Consider the following 20,813-nt stretch of genomic DNA (forward strand, 5'->3'; position numbering starts at 1 on the left):
ACCTGTTGGTTAAAAATGAATAGCCTAGCCTATAATGATCACAATCCGCGCGATCAAACAAAATGAAAATAATACGATTGCAATAATTTTGACTTGAAATAAAGTTTGATCATTTTGACTCAAGACTCCGCTTTAAACTCTGAAAACTAGACGAAAAAAACCGTGTGGTCATTCATACACAAAACATAAAACTGACATGATTGCGATTGGCAATAGTGTCAATCGGTTCACCTGACTGTGGGGAAAACATGCGATTTTAAACTGCTTTATGATAAACATTAATATTTGTCAATGTATTTTAGCATGCAGTTCTGTAAGAAGGAAAATCATGGTCTCTAAATTGATTCTTGAACAACGCACATGCTTGTCAACATGAGAAATAGGTCTAATCTATAACCTTTTGCAATACAGAGTATAACGTTACATTTGTATAAAGTTTAGTAAAAAGTTGATCAATTGTGGAGTCTTACCATACTGGTATCCCAGATTTCAATATTTGGTGGTGTACATGCTTGCTTGAGGTCTCTGTGAAAGTTTTAAAGCAGTTTTAAAGCAGTCTTCTGTGCCGCTTTCAGACCGGTCACATCCGTAACGGAAAACTGTCACATCCGTAACGTTGTTTTTTCCTCATTAATGCGAACACGAAAAATGAAATAAAATTATTATTTTATGCTCTGTGGAGAGCCAACCCTTCTTTATTCGGTGGGCAGTATTACTTTTGGTTTGCGCAATGTAATTCACAGAATTCTTAAAAAATATGTTGTCACCCAAAACTTAGTGACTTTTTTTGTCACGTCCGTAACGCTGTATATTTCCCTCATCTAAAAAATAAAACAGTTGAGTAGACTGACATTTTTCTAATGTCTGGACTCCTTTGGTAAGGGATTATGAATATATAAATAGACGGTTCAATATGTTGCTATTAAATGCATTCTTTGAGCATTTATATTTCAAGTTTTGACTCCAAATGTCACGTCCATAACGCTGGAATTGCCCTTTAACCTTATTAAATGTAAGTTTCATGTCAAATTCTTACATTTGATCAAATTCAGTTATGATAAGACACTATACGGTTGTTTGTTACCAATCAAATGAAATACTTTACACTGCAAAATTACAACTGCAATAAATAAATGTTATGAGATTAATGTTTTAAATACATTTTTGAATATACAAATAAGAAATTTTTTGGGGAAAAATGCAATGATACTCTTCATCATGAAATTAAACCGCCAATTGGTGGCGGCAAGTCACTTAATGAGTGAGTCCTTCATTCAACCAATTCACACTGGGTGAGAATGCGCAATAGTTCTGCTGTGATCCTTGTTTGGAACTATTTTCGTTGGTGAAACAGAAGAGTCAATATTTTTTACAGTGAATTCAGCTAAGGGGTATTGTTAGGCAGGACGTGGCTTCCAGGGGATTATTACAAGGACATTTCTAAAGCATGTACTTGGATCTCTACAGAGCTTGTGTGTATCCATTTTGACCTACCTACATTCCAGCTGGGGTTTAATGTCACAGGGTGGCTGGGTGGGATATTCAAACTCATCCCTAAAGTTTAGAGGAATATTGAAGGGAACTCCCACATGGACAGGAGAAATCATGTCTAGCATAAAAGATACTGCTTCACCTTCTGTTGGAGAAACACAGAAACAAGAGACAAATAGAGAGAATTAAACATGGAATCAGACGGAATTATTTACTTCACTCCAGATTTATTTTTGTATAATTTGGATACTACTATAGTTTTAATTTTTATATTTTACATTTTAAATTGAATTTGTTAGTGTTTTTGTCATTTGTTTTCTTTTTTAAACATGTCTATATAGTTTTTATTAATTTTTCCTTCAGTTTGTTATTTTAGTACATCAAGTTAAAAAGGAAATGAGAAATGTTGCTTTTTTTTTTTTTTACATTTTATTTATTTCAGTTAGTTTATTTTATTACTAGAAACAAAAATGTTTCATTGTTCAACATTTTAGTTAACTATAATAACTCTGATTTACTCATATCACAAAAGAGTTTATAATTTAGCAATTTAATGTAATAGTTCAAAATAAAAATTCATTTATTTACTCACATCATTCTGATGAACTGTGGTTCTATGACTAAATGGAAGACCACTAGAGGCAGTGCTGATAGCACTAGTGGAAAATCCTTCGCGCTTGTCCGAGAATCAAATAAACTTGTCACCTTGTGAATCATGACATGTCTTTAGCTATTACAACCCATTAACACTTCAAATTGATCTCTAGGTCATTCTCATGATACCAAGTGACCAGAGACTCTGGCAGTCTTCCACATAGTCGTAGAACCAGAGTTACGCTCATAACAGCGTTCTATTTCCTTTCGCTCCTGACTGCCAGAGGCAGTGCTGAAAGCACTAGTGAAAGACGAATACCTATGCAGTCATCAGAAATCCCCTTGCAAAACATCTGGGCAGGCAAAAAGCACTGCAGCGCACCCTGCTGACAAGGGAGTCACATTCAATCTGTAGAAACGTGAAAATGTGCAGGCGGAACCCAAGTTGCTGCTTCACAAATTTCCAAGTGATACTCCTCTGAACACTTCCCAAGATGTTGCTAAAGCACATGTACAATGACAGCGAGTAGGTGAGGGCACAGACTGCCCCCACAGATGAGAAATTACCTGCGTCACCCAGTGCACCAGTCTGTTTAGAAAGTGCAGTACCTCTGCATGCACCTCGCTGTGCATCGAGCGGCATTATAGAGCATCTATGTGCATCCATGACAAACTAATACTCACCTCAAATCCAAAAGCACAATAAAAACCGCCATGACTCACAAGTCCTTGATATCCACACAGCATTGAACACACACGCTCTAGAGCCAAGGCATCCAGGGCTTCTGAGTGAATGTCTTTACTGAGGCATAAAACTTTCTGGTGACAACTTTGTTATTCGATTCTAAGTCAAGAGCAAACGAAAGGGATTTTCCACTAGTGCTTTCAGCACTGCCTCTGGCGGTCTGGAGCGAAAGGTAACAGAACACTCCTGACAGATCACTCGTATTACCTGGGACCGATCTTAAATCCAGGTGTAAAGAGAGCCAATGTGTGTTTTACCTTTAATCGAGAAATTGAGGGTGTAATTGGGTAGCCTTTTTCCAGCCCATTCATTGGAGTGGCTGTCGCTCAGAACAGCCTGCAGATGCAGCGTATACATCCCAAGCTTAGTGAGATTCTCTGGAAGAGAAAACACACACTTAATGCATTAACTAATATTAGCTAACAATAATTATATACATTTGTTGCCATATTTATTCATCTTTCATCATACAAATACAATGACATGGTCATAAATATGGCATGTATGTACATCAGTGGGCTAAAGTAAAGTCAGCGAATTTTACCACAATCCATATCTGTATGGCGCTATATGTGGAAATGAATTGTGTATTAAATATAGGGTTGTACGATATTGGAAATTCATGAAAAACCAACACTGCAATATTTTAATATTGCGATATGAAAACAATTTCACTAGATGACTTGAACAGCTATATTCAGAAAGAATTAATCATTCTAGAATGATTAGGGTGATTTTGTCGGAAATAGGAAATAATAAATTACAAGCATAGAATAAATACAATAGAACAAAGGAAAAAAAGTGAATTTTTCAGGTAAGTCTTAACAGTATTCAGGTATAGAAAATGAATAATCAAATGTAAAACACAGTATATAATTTATATCTTCACAGTATAAATATAATTCATCTTCAATCTTTCAATCAATCTGTTACTAGATTTGGTAGGGTCTGTGGATTTTATTTGAGGATCAAATCCACTATTCAACTTTTTTCTAGGCATTTCAGTTCATGTGCTTTTGTATTCACCAGCATACACTGCTGATGATCATAAATATGGCAGCAGAGTGGAAAAAGTCATGTGACTGAAACAGAAGAATATAAAAAATATGTTATGATTCATTCATTTTTACCCATGGCCTTGAACCAGTATTCCCATTTGGCTGAATGCACACCAATGAAGGAGTTAATGTGGACATCTCCTTTAGGAGCTGATGGAAGAAAAGGATGCAAGCCCATTCAATTATGGCAGTAGCATATTCTACATAAACATCACATTGTAATAACAATTGGATTTAATAGTTATATACGATAATGATGCAGCCTTTAAAAATGTATATTATTTCATGTGCTTTTACGTGATAAATTAAGCGGCCTTCTGTAGGCGCGCTATAAGACTCAATGAAAGAGGTGTCCAATACTGCTCCTGGAGGGCCACTGTCCTGCAGAGTTTAGCTCCAACCCCAATTAAACACACCTGAACCAGCTCATCAAAAAAACATTTTTATCAAGCTAAATTCTACATATAGTTCCCAACGAAAGTATTATTTAGTGTAAAACATGCTGAAGATTAGCAAACAGGCAGTCCATTAATTAAATGATTAGCTATTAGCCACAAAAGCCGTTTAATCAGTATAGTAAAGCCTCTCATCCATTGACATCCATTCAAAAATCAAATTACAAGTAATAGCACAAATAAATACAACAGAACAAACATATAAATGAAATAAACAGTGCTTTTCAATTTTTTCATGTAGGTTTAAACAGGAGATTTTCAGGCACAGAAATCTCATGTATAGCTAACTATATAACTACAGATTATCAGTCAAGAGCAGTTACAGATGCATAAATAATGTTTTGAAATGCTGAAAATATAAAATGTTAAATACTGTTATTTGAAATTTATAAAATGTGAAGACACTTTAAACAATTTAAATTGAAATTAAACCCACCAGTAGGTGGCAGCGAATCACTTTGTTTGGAACTGTTTTCGTTCGCGAAACAGGCGATTTGGTGTCTTAAATGAAGTCACTTGATATTAAGTTCTTGTTCATTAAACTGTACACTGTGTAAAAATCAATATCACATTTGTAATCATGCTGATATTTGGAGAAAAATGGTTATCTGTGTAATATTGGTTAACTATTAGGGGTGTAACGGTACACGTATTTGTACCGAACCGTTTCGGTACAGGGCTTTCGGTACGGTAGCATTACATTGCAACCAATATTCACCACCAATAACCGCAATAAGCTCTGCGTTTTGTTACTTTCGATAAGAAACAGTGTCATCCTTCAAATTCTGTCCACGAAATCATGAAGTTTAAACAGAAAATGCCATTTTGACGTGATTTGATGGGGTGACAGATCACTGTACAGGCGCCTCAGTTCAACCGGCAGCGCGAGCGCGAGCGCGGAGCGCAAGTGAATGTGTTCATCTCTTCCTCCTTAATACTAGTTACAGAATAAAAATGAAAGAACATCTGAAGGTATGTTGCAAGATTCAGTACAACTTACTGAAACGGTCATATCTCATGTAATCGCTCATTCAGTGTTTCAACGGTGGAAAGCGTCCGTATTCAACAATATGTCATGATGCATTTTTCCTCAGAAAAGCCATTCAGTGTTCACAGCTTGTTAGTTCGCTAGAGAAATTAACTCTTTCGCTTAATATATGCACTGTATTAGCCAATATATTCATTATTTTACTTAATCTTTTAGTGATATCCTGATTAGGCTATTTAATGTATGTTTAAATAAATCTGATGTTAAAATAACAGCCACTGTGTAGAAATGATTATATTTCAACAACGAATTGGAGTAAAAACATTTAGAAGTTAATGCAAAAACTGCCTTAGGTGCAGCTTACAGGTTTGCATACAATTTGTTATTTGAGTGTTGATTATTTTATCTAAAAATAAAAAGCAATTGAATTTAGGCTAATAGTTTGGGCTTCTTTCAAGTTAGGGCTCCCTACATAGTTTATAGCATTAGCAGAGATCTTTTTTTTATCCTTAAGAAACTTTTAGTTTTAATTTAATTTAATATATTTAAAGACAAAAACACAATTTGTTCAGTAAACCTCTGTTTAATAATAAAAAAAAGCAATTTTATGTTTAGTTTTCTCTCCACCTGCTGTACCGAAAACTGTACCGAACCGTGAGTTCAAAACCGAGGTACGTACCGAACCGTGAGTTTTGTGTACCGTTACACCCCTATTAACTATATTAAATGATATACAGGGGCATTTTTGCCCCTTTGATTCTGGGGGCTTTCTAAAGACATTTTAATAGACTATATCATGCAGTGAAAGCGTACACTCTAAATATGCACGCGCACTAGTCTAACCTACTAGACTACGTCACATATGCGTGCACTCAATAGGTGTGTTTTTGTTTGTTTTTTGTGAAGTGAGGGACATTTTCGATAATTTCAGATCATTAAAATCAACAATTACAATATCATAGACGATATATATCACATACCCTAATGCACTGGCCCGATGGGGCAAGTGACCATTCCGTCTACTGTCCCAAGTGTCATTTACACTGGCCCCGGGCCATTGGGCAGTCCTTATTGTCGAGCCCTGTAATGTACTGACAACAAACAATAAAAAATAATAAATGTGACTCACAGTGCCAGATGATTTTCAGGTCAACCGACAGTTTCTTAGAATTGCCGGCCACAGGCAGTCGAGACATCGTCTCTCCATTTTTGTTCAATATATCCACCTTAATCGGACCTGGACAAGAACAGATTTATATTAAAAACTGCTGTTGGTAAAAGATAAGGGCATGGGCTTATTAGAGTATATTTCGAGGTTTCTAAAGTAAAAGTGTGACTTAATGCCTTTAGCTAATTTAGCACTGCAAAGTGTATGTGTGCGAGTTTCTTTACCAAAGGGTGTCCCAGCTGGACGAGCATCTTTCTCAGCCCAATCGTTTCCCTTAGGCCACGTAACCTTCAACCGTTCTGGAAGCCTGATGAGAAGAAAAATTAATTAAATCACATACAAAGGGACAGAATTACTAAACAAGAGCAGCGCAAATTAGCAGAGCCGCTGATAATCATTTGCGGGTGATCTGCAAACAACAAAGGTGCAGCAAATTAAAAATGATGTGGCTTAGCAATAGATATGTTCGGATAACCATTATCTGACTATTGCAGCATGTCAAGTGCAAAATGGGTTAAGACATGTTTTTTGGGGTGTTAAATAATAGCACAAATAGGTCTTACTTTGCAAGCTCATTCTCAATGTGTTCCTTAATGGCTTTGGCTGTGGCTTGTCTGTCGATCTTAAAGATGGGAATGATTCTTTGCTCATCATACAAATCCTTCGGTTCCTACAGAAACACATCACAGAGACTTATACCACAGCAAAAAGCCACAAAAGATCCAAAATGTTCTGAGTTTGCCCACAAGTACAAAACATATAGTACGAACATTCAATTGGACGGATGAGTTCGAACAACAGCACCTACTCACCTAATTAAAACCATTGTGCTAAAACAAGAATTTAAACTTTGCTGTTATAAGCAGCTTTGAATAACTGACCAAATGGAAAAACACATCCAAACAGTATACACCAAATATGCAGGGCTCTACTGTGCAAGCATTTCACCCACATTTGCACCTGAGAATAACTACGTGCAAGGGAAAGTTAGTGTCTGTTATTGATCAGAAAGTGCTCCTAAATTTTTGACTGTGCTCCTAAAATTTTTTTACAAAAAATTTTACACAAGTGAAAACGGTTCACAAGTGCTCCTAAAGAAAAATGTTAGTGTAGAGCCCATATGTGAGCAACTCCATCTTGCAGAGTTTAGTCATGACTTGAACTCTTGTCATACATTCATGCATCTCTATTTGATCTGATTTGGGGGAAGAAAAAAAAAAATTGACAAGAATTGCAATAATATTGTCCAGGCCAATTTAGAATTTAGCCTTTTTACTACAATTTAGCCTTTTTACTACAAAATCTTTTTATTGAAACACTGATCGAAGGATCTAAGAATGAAGGTTAACAAAGCATTGTAAACCATTTACAAGACCATCTCCAAATTACTTGATTTTCCTGTGTCCATTCCAAGCCAGTTAAGTTCTGAATAAGACATCCATTGGACAGACAAAACAAAATGATGGCCCTATGAAATCTGTTTTACTCAATTCACTCCTGAGGATTAATAAATGGTAGTTTGTTACTGTTGGGGTTACAATTCTCCTTTACAGATTAGAGATTCTGCCTAATATTTGCTTTTGTGGTCTAAGGAAGAAGGCAAAAAATACAGGTTTGGAGGGGCATGAGGGTGAAGAGATAACTGGACAAAATATTCCTAAAAGACAATGAATTAATTTCCTCACCAGTGCAATTTGGACATGTCCTCCTGTGGCGTACACATCATCTTCAAAGTCTCCGTAAAGCAAGAACTGAACTACAGAGCCAAATAAGATGGGCTGAGTTTTCACTGACTTCACCTGAAAATGTGAAAGACATTTGAGAACACTAGAAATACAACCTCTGCTTCATAAAATGTAATGATCTGACTCATATACATATTTTTCAGGTTAATAATGGTTTACTGACAAAGTGATACTAATTACACACTTATACACATAGTATGAAGTCTTACAACGTCTGACACTAGGATGATCATCCAGCTTTTTTACTTCATAGCAAATAAACAACTGAAATCTGGGTGATGAGTAGTAAGGTGAGAGTAAGGTACATTAGAGAAAGAGAGAGACCATGCGACATCACCCCTGCAACTTGTTCAAACTCAACACACAGGGCAATGGCTAAACGTTCTGAAGTGTGTTTACATTTCACAAAACTAGATGCAGACTGAGACAACGATATTTGCAATATGTCCATAAAAACTTGAAACGCGCTTACTCCAGTCTGTATATGATCTATGATCCGCATTGCGAGCATTGTTAAAGGTGCAATATGTAAGCTTTTTGCAGTAAAATATTCAAAAACCACTAGGCCAGAGTTATGTATTTTGTATCACTTGAGCACTTACAATATCCCAAATGTTTGCAACTATTTGTAAATCGTGACAAAATTGCAATTTTAACCAAGGCTCCGGGACGTGGGAGGAGTCGCCTGTCAATGGCGTCATACCCACATTACCCTCGGTCTGCCTCGGTTTCCAGTTTTATTTTGTAAAAACCATGGAAACACCAAAGACGCTTTAACATATTACATGTTTTAATAGGCAAGGGAACAACTGTTTGGTTATGTTTATAGACAGAAAACTAATTGTTGTTATATAGCTCAACACGTTTATTCTTATTGTTTAAATCTAATTTTCTTGATTTTTTTTGCGAGTACCATGCTTTACCATGCCTTAGAGAAAAACACTATTTTGTCAAGTAGCTAACATAGCATATTCAGATGCAGCTTTATTTTTAGTAACAGTAAAACAGAATTTTCTCCATCATACAATACGCTTTTAAAATTAATGCCATTATCAACACAAGCCATCCAGCATTTAATAAGATATTCTAAAATCTTACTCCAGTATGTCTCAAACAAGTGTCTCACAGCAGCCGCCGAGTGAACGCACAGAGTAACATTATAACATTATCAACACACTCAAATGTATGTAATATGATAAACAGAGCTGTGTTACCTCATACTCATGACCGGAAAAGCGGAAGCGGCGCTGGCGACTGTGTCATAATAAAAGTTCCGCTGATCATGAGGCGTGTGTTGCGCAATCGCTCCAGCGGCCTCGTTCAGCTAACACAACACTCGGTCCTGCTCTGCTTCATTCTACAGTAACGTTAATAATCGCATCCATGAACATGATTTCTTCCCGAGTCCTATCCCGATTATTTCCACTGGCTGTGATATGAAGGCCACATGTCCCAAGATTCTGCGCTCAAACTTGCCGTCATCAAGCTACGCCTTTGTTTTGAATAGGCCTCTAGCGACCTCTAGTGGACAGAATTTTTTTCATATTGCACCTTTAATCTCATCGCAACATTACACGCAGAAACCGTTCTCATGCTCGCTGCTCATGTTGTTACATTCTAAATACCGTCAAAGTCATATTTTCCATGTGTTGTTAGTCAAACTCCAGCTCTGACAGCATTGTGGGGGAAAATGAAAACATTTTTGTGTGCTACTGTGCTGAGGAAACATACACTCAGAAGAAACAAGAAACATAACAGTCTTTTTGTGACATTTGAATTCTGCACTGTAATGCGATCTCATGCATACTACAGCGCACACACAACAGTTTATTTTGTCTAGTGTGTAAAATTTCTAAATAAATAAAAAATGAAGAAATTGAGAGGTTTGGAAATGTTTTTTGTTATTACTCAGAGAGTGAAGTACCGAAAAATATACCATTGGGTACCAGCACCGAATTTCAGGTACCAATACCGGTACCAGTACCGGTTAAAATGTGAACGGTACCCAACCATAGTAGGATGTAGGAGTATCGTAAGCTTAGAGGCCTCTCGCAGTTTAAATAAACAGGGCTGTGGAACAAACTCAAGCTCCTCTTCTCAATATCGAAATCCTCTGACATTTTTCTTCACACTTTTCTCATTTTTGACTCCTAATTTGTGACCAGTGTTCTTTTGCTCTATCCTCTGCACTTCCACATTCGTCATTATGTCATGCATTGGGTCAGAGGTTGCGATTCCGCCACAAATCGATGCATACCATGGCCGTCTGCCGGAAGCTAGTTATTATAGATAATAAAGTTAATAATATGGATTTTTTTTTTTTTTTACTTAGGGGTGAAATCAACATTTTCACTCCTAAAAGTAACATAACATATCATAATTTTTAACGATTAAAGGAAAAAAGTGTAACAAATTACTTTTTAAAAGTAACACTTCCCTACACTGGTGTCGTCTACGACAGTGTGAAAATGTGAAAACTACTAGATCTCACAAATTGTCCTTTCTTGTAAGTCTTGCCGTCCCACTTAATGGCTTGGAATGTAGCCCAGGGTGATTGAAGCCGTTTGGGCACATCTTCACGTGTCATCAAGCCCTGAAATCCCTGAAACATCACCTACAAACAAACACACACACAGAGACAATCAATTGTTGCCATCTAAATGTGACGATAAAACAATACAGTTACAATTTTTTTATTTTTTTATTTTTTGCAAACTATCTCTTAAAGTGTTAGTTCACCCAAAAATTAAATTTCTGTCATTAAGTACTTACCCTCATCTCGTTTCACACCCGTAAGACCTTCGTTCATCTTCGGAACACAAATTAATATTTCTTTGATGAAATCCAAGGATTTCTGCTCCACACACAGGCAGCGATGTCATTGCACCATTTGACGTCCAGAAAGGTAGTTAAAAACATTGTTAAAATAGTCAATGTGACTACAGTGGTTCAACCTTAATGTTATGAAGTGACGAGAATACTTTTTGTGTGCAAAAACAAAACAAAAATAGCAGGCTTCCTTGTTTATGTCCGAATGCCAGCTCATTATTGGCCAGATCCTGTGTCAGCATCACATGCATGTATTGTGCTGTCACGTGTTCAGCTTCGGCCAATACGGAGTCTGCATTCAGACGTAAACAAGGAAGCCTGCACTGAGTTCACTACATACAACAATGGTTTAAGTCATTGAATAAAAGTTTTTATTCTTGTTTTGTTTTTGCACACAAAAAGTATTCTCATCGCTTCATAACATTAAGGTTGAACCACTGTAGTCACATTGACTGTTTTAACTGTTTTCAACTACATTTCTGGACGTCAAAAGGTGTGTGGAGCAGATATCCTCGGATTTCATCAAAGAAATATTAATTTGTGTTCCGAATATGAATGAAGGTCTTACGGGCGTGGAACAACATGAGGGTGAGTAATTAATGACAGAATTTGATTTTTGGGTGAACTAACCCTTTAAGAACTATGGAAAAGGATTAGGGCCTAGCAATAATAAAAAAATAAAACCATTGAGATTAATGTCATTATAATGCAAGATTAAACTTGAGAAAAGATTACATTGAGAAAAAAAGTCAAAATACAATGTTGAGGGGGAAAAAAAGTATTAAAAGAATGTTCAGAATAAACATTAAATTGAGAATAAAGTAGTTATGTTTCAAGAAAAAAAAGAAAAAGTTTATTCTCAATTTAATGAGTTTATTCTCAACATTTTATTTCAACTTTTTTCTCGAAATTTAATGATTTTATTCTCAACATTGTATTTCGACATTTTTCTTTTCAAAATTTAACAAGTACATTTAATCTTGCATTTTAATGACTTTAATCTGGAGATGTTTTTTTTTTTGGTATTATTGCTTGGCCCTAATCCTGTTCCATACAAAACACTCTTGGGAGCCATGTGACTGTTAAAAATCCAGAATGTCTGAGCAATTAAACTAGTTTAAAACTATATTATATAGTAGTAACACAAACTATATTAGTTGTATTTGGGCTAAAATTTGATATTTTGTATAAATATTTTTTGATATATATTAAAAGATTAGTTCACTTTCAAAGGAAAATTACCCCCAGCTTTACTTTACCCTCAAGCCATCCTAGGTGTATATGACTTTCTTGTTTCTGATGAACACAATCTGAGTTAAATTAATAAATATCCTGACGCATCTGAGCTTTATATGGGCAGTGAGCGGGACCAACGAGTATGAGCTGAAGAAAGTGCCTCCATCCTCATACATCCATCATAAACGTGTGCTCCACACGGCTCTTGGGGGTTAATAAAGTCCTTCTGAAGTGAAGTGATGTGTTTGTGCGAAAAAAAATATCCATATTTAACAAGTTTTGAAGAAAAATATCTAGCTTCCGCCAGACCGCCTTCTGTATTCAAAATACGAAAAAAATGGTACTGGCGTTGTGTCGGTTAAGCTTTTTCTGTAAGTTGAATAGGGAAGGCTAGATATGTTACTTCATAACTTGTTAAATATGGATTTTTTTTTTTTTTTTTTACACAAGGCCTTTATTAATCCTCCAGAGCCAAGTGGAGTACACGTTTATGATGGATGGATGCACTTTCTCGGGTCGTGTTCGCTGCCTTTATAAAGCTCGGATGCATCAGGATATTTATTAATATTTCTCCGATTGTGTTCATCAGAAAGAAGAAAGTCATTTACACCTAGGATGGCTTGAGGCTCATCCTTGAGGCTTGAGGATGAGTAAAGCTTCGGGTAATTTTCATTTTAAAGTGAACTAATCCTTTAAAAGAGTAAGTGAATATAATTCATTTTTGGTACAACTATGGAAGTTTTACCATTTTTGTATTTGTATTTACTGAGAACATATGCTTATTGTTCTTTGTTATTGTATCATATTGAACATATTACATGACTTCTAATGCCACTTTTTTTAAATGTCTAGTATTTAATGCTTTCATCTATCACAATAAATATAATGCCATTGATTTGGGGGATTTTCTCAACAAATATTTATATGTGTAACAGTAATGCAAAAGCACATGTTAAGCATGTTCAAAGGAACCAGACATAACGCACTGATCAAGCAGTTAAGTTTTTCTTTGCATACTTGGCCTCACACTAGCAGACACATACCTGCTTATCAAATCGCTCATGACAATCTTTTAACCAGTTAGTAAACTCCCTCTCAATCTTCACTCGCTGCTCCTGGATAAAACAGAACAGAATGTGTATACTGGGCTTTTAATCAGGTGCATGTACGCAGTGTTAGAACATGTGTCTCTCAGAGTTCAGGAGAGTGTTTCTGTACCTGGCCATTGTGCACTCTGGTAAAAATGGTCTCTTTGTCACGGAGCTGAAGTTCCAGGTCCATAAAGGTGAGTTTGTTGGTGCTGACTTGGAACCGGTCATTGGCAAAGAGAACTCCTGAAATCCGGTTATAGCACTCAGGCGGCACAGCACCTGGTTTCTTAGGCCTTTTACACCACTCAAACCTAACACACATACAAATTATCATTCATATTAAGTGAAAGTGAACATAAAAAATAATTTCTCAAAACACGTTTTTTTTTTTTTTTTTTTTTAAAGCATTTCGATATCATAGATATTTCTGTAAAAAATGTGTTCTTTTTTGCCTTCAGCACTATTTTTAAATAAAAACAAATTATTGTTCTCTATGTATAAAGAATTTAGTTATTAAGTTAAAAATAGTTCAACTTTTTAAAAAGGAGATTCCTGCTCTGTTCTGTTACATTCCACTCCATCTATTTGTTTTTGAACATAAGAACGTTTCATCCACACCAAACCAGAAATGTGAATAAAGATACATTTCAGAGTCAATTTAAGTTCAGTTGCCAGCTTTGTGACAACGTTGATTACCACAAAAACCTTTTCTGTGTGAAGTTATATCCAGTTTGAGTAAAAATAGATCGAGAGGGGAAAGGGAAAAAAATAAATAAAGAATCTTTTCTGCTCACCAAAGCTGCATTTATGTGATCAAAACCACAGTAAAAACAATAACACTAACACTAAAACACTTGTGAAATATTATTACGATTTAAAATGACTTCTATTTGAATATATTTTAAAATGTAATTTATTCCTGTCATGGCAAAGCTAAATTTTCCGCATCATTACCCCAGTCTTCAGCATTACATGATCCTTAATTTATTTATTTATTTTTTTCCTGCACATTTTACCAATTCCAAACAGAGGTGAAAAATGCCCTATATTCACATGTGCATAATCATTAGAACGGGACAAAAACGAGAGATTAAACTGACACAAAAATTATGAAACACCCACAAGGGGGATTTAACAGTTAAAATGTGACCATTTACTTAAAAAAAAAAAACTTACTCTGAGACAGAGGTGTAGGGAATGAGCCGCCCATTCCAGAAGCACTCAAAGATTGGTTGTTTGCCACGGCCTTCAGAATTCAAAACTACACAATCTTCATCTTCATCCTCTAAAGGACCTAAAATACAACCACACAGACCTATTTGAAAAAAAAATATCTTGGCATTCACATGATCTCAGCAGTCAAACTGGAATCAGCTACTATTATATCAGCTCTTTCATCATTAGTGCATCATCATTCATCATGCCATTAGTGCAGAATGGACAATTACTGCATTATTATTGCAATTTTTCTATGGCAAGCATTACCAAGTAAGTCTATATATGAACAGCAGCAAAATGTTTATTGAAGCGGTGTGCTAATACTTTTTGAAACAACAGGAATTACAATTTACACCCAGAAGATGATGAAATGGATGAAAAAACAAAGACAAAACTTTTAAGCCAATGTTTCTCCAAGATTAGAACGACAGCAGATTTAAGTGTAAATGAAAACAAACTATCAAAAATAACCAGAAAACACTTACAGAGCCCATATTATGCTCTTTTATAAAGTCTAGATTTTGTTTTTGGGGTCTATTAGAACAGGTTTTCATGCTTGAACAGTTATTAAAAAAAAAAAAAAAAAAAAAAGCTCCTCTCTTCCCAGTCTGTCAGTAATGCTCTGTTTAGACCCAGATATACTTTATTTTCCCGCTCCATCTTGCACACGTGTGTCCATGCAGCTTTTTAAAGTACGAATGAGTTTGACACATGCACAGTCAAATTGCTTTTCTATGCTCTACAACATTCGCTCAGAAGGATAGAAGAAAAAAGTAGCGGATCTGCCACTGCATGCAAAGTTTAGAACAAGAACCAAAACCAAAAACAATGGCAAATCGCTTTGTTTTGTTTACTGTTCTTGGAACAGCGTGTTGTTTTGTATCTCTCTTTTCGCACACTTCTTTGACTACTACACAATAAATCACAAGTGTGTATTGCCACCTGCTGGACTCTTCTGTCTCAACATTCACCTTGCGCATGTGCTGTTGTATGCACACAATCCGGACACAAAAACTGTGCTGCATACGGACGGTGTGCATGGACGTCCGTGGACCCTCCTGATGTGACAATTTTCGTCATCACGGAAAGTGGCCGGAATGTCGTTCCTGTCTCTATGAAGCCTCTCCTTCGAAAAGCACAGTTTGCTCTGATCAGTGTGTTGTGATTGGTCAACCTCTTTGAGTGTGTTTAGAAAATGTCACACCCCTTACTGTAACCATGAGTTTCTACACACAACTAATGGAACTCAACCAGGTGCTGCCACTTTTTTGGTGCATGCCTTGGATGGGAATTGCATGTGTATGTTCCCGGAAGAAAACTCAAGACTACAATCGAAGTGTTTCAGGGAGTGTACTTTGTGCTTTGTAAATGCTCAAACAGCAATGTTACACACTAAAGAAAAATTAAGATTAAGGTCCTTTTTAAATGTAATTCATGTCACTGATTCACAATACCTGCTGAAGCAGCATATGGATCCACTGGGTATGTTTCTCGATCGTAGAGGAACGGGTGATAACGGATCAATCCCTCCACTAAGGAATCTCTAGCGCCGATGGCTTTAAATTCAAAAGTAGAAGCACTGGAGCTGACATACAGAGTCTGCATGTCATTATCCACATCCCTCAGATTCACCACAGCAGGGATTCGAGGGGAACGTTCAAACAAACTGATCTGAGAAAACAGAGAGAGAGCTTCAGAAAAAAAACGGGTCATTCTGATGCATAAAAGCCACAACTATATATGCATCTATACCTGAATGTCAATGTTGGAGAAATGGTCGGTTTTTCTCATTTTTCTCTTGTCGTTTCCATCAATTCCATGTATATAATAATGGTAAGTATGCCTGAAATAAAACAAACAGCATTAAATGTCCCATGGCTTGCCTTCAAGTAATAAACTGTAGCTTTTATCAGGGCTCGACAATAATGACTGCCTGATGTCACTGGGCCAGCATAAACAACACTCAGAACAGTAGACAGAACTGTCACTTGTCCAATCGGGCCAGTGCTGCATCGTCACGAAAGTTTATCATTTGCACGTGTTTTTCAAGCACAAGACGACGCAAGTTCTTTCAAGTCTTGTTGCACTTGAACAGACATATTCACACAAAATAATGTCAAAATGCATGTATTTGCAAGTATCCTTGTAAACATAGTTGGTTATGCCTTTAGTGAATGTAAACAGTTGAGAAATAAAACAGATGTGTGACAGTATATTAAATCTGTGCAGCTATTAAAGTGACAACGGCCTAAAAAACCTGCTACTGTCTGTTTTCAATGTTGATCAAACAACAAAGGACAAAGAAATATCAAAGCACAAGATGTAAAAAAAAACATTTTTTTAAATGTTAATTTAATTTATTTAATTTTAATTTGTATAATTTGTTTCATTTGTTGACATTAGTTACCTACATAAGTTACATAACCTAAGAATGAAACAATACTTGTATAGAATGTTTTAATCTTAGTTCATTTCAATCTAAACATTTACTAATACATTATTAAAAATCAAAAGTTATATCTTGAACTAACATGAACTAACAATAAACAGCTGTTTATTGTTGCATTGCCATTTGCAGACGACTGTACCCTTGTGTGTGCAACCTTGTGTGTGCACCATTTGTAATACAGAACCAATGCACATCTCACAATTCTAGAGGACACATCAACTATGTAATATTATTATTATTGTAGTCATTAGTTTTTTTGCACATACCTGAATGAGTTTGAGACTAATTTATCAAAAAGAACTGGCTTATAAAAGATTCCAAGAGGGTCTCAAGATGACAAGATGTTTTAGCATTAAAATAACAGGGTTTCTACAGGTTTCATCAAATCTAATTTAATGCTTTTTAATGCCAATTTTGAATTTTTTTAATGCCATATATATGTCGCTAAATGTCGATAGATTACAACATACGGCAATTAGAAAATTCATCATGTAATTGTATTATTTGCATTCTGCCAAGTGTCAGCCCTTTACATTTGTTTGCTTCTCTGCTGCTACCCTTTTGCTCACATAATATATTTTAATACAGCCAAATATATTATATTATATTATATTATATTATATTATATTATATTATATTATATTATATTATATATAGTTTTTGTTGTCAGACAATATGATATGGTGACTGAAACGTGGCCCGTTAAGATTACATGCAGGGCTCGACATTAAGCCTCGTCATGTACGTGTAAATTGGTCAGTCACTTGTATGAGTAAAACAGTTGCTTGTCTATTTTTTTTTGTTTGTTTGTTTGTTTTTTGTGGTGGTGGAAAAATAAATTTGTTCTGAAGCAATATCCTTTCAGAATATTGCAGCTTTGACATATGTAAATCTGCATATTTTTTATTGATTACAACTGCTTTAATTAATGTTATGGGATTGTTTTAAAAAAAAAAAATTATAATACAAATATGAAATGTTGGGAGGAAATGATACTTTTAAAAATGAAACTAAACCACCAGTTTGTGGTGGCATGTAACCATCTTAATGAGTGGGTCATTGATTCATTCATTCAAATGATACATTCCAATGGCTGATCCATTCAAGAATGAGGCAGTTGTTTAAGAATAGGTCATTTAATCTTTGACTCAACCGATTCGTTCAAAACACTGAATGATTCAGTAATGAAAACAAGGCTGAGTGTTGTGCTTTGATTATGCTGTGATCTTTGTTTGGAACTATTTTTGCTGCTAAAATAGAACAAAAACAGTCAATGTTTTTTTCTAAAATTTAAGTGGCTTGATATTAACTACTTGTTAATTGAAGTGTTGTATGAAATCAGTGTCACGTTTTTAATCGAGATGGTAGCCTGTTTTGGAAAACAGCATTCTTGGTCATGTGATTTTGCTTAACTGTATCAAGTTATAAAAACTCCACATTTTAAATTTTTACCGCAGTATGTTTAACTGGGTTTCTTTTTGTGTGCACTTCGCTCATGTTTCCATTTCTCCTCAAGCTGGTGCGCGAGCCTCAACAGTGCAACCTTGCTATCGTCAGTACATTATACAGCCTATTATTATCCACTATAGATCGCCACTTACACTAAATGTAATAAAATCAGTCATACTCACGTTTTGGTGATTCCCAAGTTGCTTTTTTTTTAAGTTTTTTTTGGTATTGACGTTTTAATCGGGTTTAATCAAATAATTCAAGCCCTGACATGTTAAACCAGCAATAAAATCCTGATTTATAATCGAGACGTTGAATGACAAAATCACCATACACATAAGATAAAGACATTGGTTTTGATTTTGGCTATATGTACACGTAAAATGATCACTCAGGTTAGAAGCAATAGTATCTATTTTATTTGATCTCTGACAGAGCGCACAGCTTAAACTGAAAATCGCTGCTGAACCAGAGAGGTGCTCCTGCAGCAGGAAAGCAAGATCTCGCGCTCGTGCGGCAGTACCAGGGGGTCTCGGAATCAGGTTAACAAGTCGCTATATTCGCCACAACGTGCTCTCTTAGAAAAAAGTCGCAAAGGGGGCCTGAAAAGGCGCTAAGTTGGTAACACTGATGCAGCCTTCTGTCTCCAAGTCCCAGTGCGCCGCTGTCCAAAACGGCAATTTTGCACGGAGACAATTATCAAACTGGGCCTTAATTTTCACAAAATCAATTTAATGACTTTTAATGCTTTTTAAAGCCCCGTGGACACCCTGAATAAGCTAAAAAGTTAGATTTCTGTTACACTTTATTTTAAGGTGTCCATGTTACAGTTTAATTATACTTTTAAGTACTGAGCAATATTAATTAACTACATGTACTTACTATAGGGTTAGGATTTGGGTGAGGATCGCGAACAGATGACAACGTTGTCAAAACGATCCCCATTAACATGGAATGGGCGAAAATGACTAAACCGCTGTATTATGCTGCCAGGCCAGTAGTTGGCAATGTCACTTTGTAAAGAAATACTACGAGCATGGAGAATGATCACACAATATGTTTGCGGTCACCATTTCCACAAATTCATATTTTTATAGTTTACACAGAGACGATAATGGTATCATTTTCAACTTTTTCACTTTGAAACTCATCCTCAAAAGTGCATTTTCAGGCCCCCAAAATATCACTGTTGTGTAAATGAACGCCTAGAATGAATAAAAAGTTCTCAGTTTTAAGTTGAAAATGGTGTTGTTTAAATGCCCCCTAAGGGAGGAGTTTGTGTATGTGTTTTTGGGACGTACGCTAATTCTCTGGTCCACAGAGAGAAATACTGTTTGAGGTAGACGACGTGTTCTGGCTGGATTCCAGTGATTACAACTGCAGTGAAACTCTCCTTTCCATCTTCTTCAATCACAATAGACCGCAAAAACTGCTCCTCAATGACATTCACATGCGAGAAATCCCCAGGCTGCAAAATAAAACACAAAATAAAAAACAAAATCCAGGGGCCAACAATTGCATGAGACGACTTGTATTTCCCTCACCTTCCTGTTTCTAATGAAGCCAGAGTAAATGTCTTCCCTGTTTAACTCCTTGCGCTCAAAGTCTTCTTTAGACATAACAAATTCATGAACATCTGGAGAACCTGCAGGTTTGCTGATCATCTGAAACACACATCACAATACAAGAATAGTTCACCGAAAATGAATATTTTAACATGTAACCAAAGTTATTAACTCAAAATCTTCACCTCTGCCACTAAGCCACTGTATGGTTTTAGGAGACCTAGAAATCAATGTAGGAATCTACTTAAAACTACTATGCAACTTTTATTGTGCCCTTTTTTGGTGTTTAATCTCTTTTTAGGTTGAAAGCTATAGGAGGCACTTTGAACTATTATTGTATGTAAAGAGATGCATAGAAGTATAAGAGTTTAGAGACAAACATGAGGGCGAGTAAATAATGTATTTAAAATAATTTAAATACACAATGTAAAAAAAAATAATAATAATTAACCAATCATTTGTAAAATCACTAGATCCTGTTTTAAACACCCCATGGATTGTTCAAGTTCAGCGGGAGCTTACTGACTGAATCTCAAAAACAATTTATAAAGCTTTGCATCTCCACTACAAAATAAAACTCCTCTGATTTACACTAACTTTGCCTGGTTGATTTTAACTGAAGCATTAACGATAATGTAAAACTCATGCATGGACAGGCAGTGAGCTCGAGCTGAACAAAACATGCAAAGGATATCTATTCAGCTCATTTTTAGCACAAAGAAGAGAAGTGAA

At 35.8% G+C, this 20,813-nt stretch overlaps 1 protein-coding gene across 1 annotated transcript in view; it reads right to left on the reverse strand.

Annotated features, from left to right (window-relative positions):
- smchd1 (structural maintenance of chromosomes flexible hinge domain containing 1) overlaps positions 1-20,813 on the reverse strand; it is a 78,516-nt gene that overhangs the window by 49,111 nt on the left and 8,592 nt on the right. Inside the window, exons 7-21 of the mRNA XM_067399986.1 lie at positions 20,061-20,180; positions 19,818-19,984; positions 16,371-16,461; positions 16,073-16,289; positions 14,577-14,694; positions 13,528-13,711; positions 13,353-13,424; positions 10,736-10,858; positions 8,185-8,298; positions 7,063-7,169; positions 6,724-6,806; positions 6,461-6,568; positions 3,961-4,038; positions 3,088-3,207; positions 1,495-1,636 (exon numbers count right to left, since the gene is read on the reverse strand). Coding sequence (XP_067256087.1) covers positions 1,495-1,636; positions 3,088-3,207; positions 3,961-4,038; positions 6,461-6,568; positions 6,724-6,806; positions 7,063-7,169; positions 8,185-8,298; positions 10,736-10,858; positions 13,353-13,424; positions 13,528-13,711; positions 14,577-14,694; positions 16,073-16,289; positions 16,371-16,461; positions 19,818-19,984; positions 20,061-20,180 — 1,844 coding nt within the window. The remainder of the gene's footprint in view (positions 1-1,494; positions 1,637-3,087; positions 3,208-3,960; positions 4,039-6,460; positions 6,569-6,723; positions 6,807-7,062; positions 7,170-8,184; positions 8,299-10,735; positions 10,859-13,352; positions 13,425-13,527; positions 13,712-14,576; positions 14,695-16,072; positions 16,290-16,370; positions 16,462-19,817; positions 19,985-20,060; positions 20,181-20,813) is intronic.

This window comes from Chanodichthys erythropterus, chromosome 11, assembly GCF_024489055.1.
Source record: "Chanodichthys erythropterus isolate Z2021 chromosome 11, ASM2448905v1, whole genome shotgun sequence".
Classification (NCBI taxonomy): Eukaryota; Metazoa; Chordata; class Actinopteri; order Cypriniformes; family Xenocyprididae; genus Chanodichthys; species Chanodichthys erythropterus.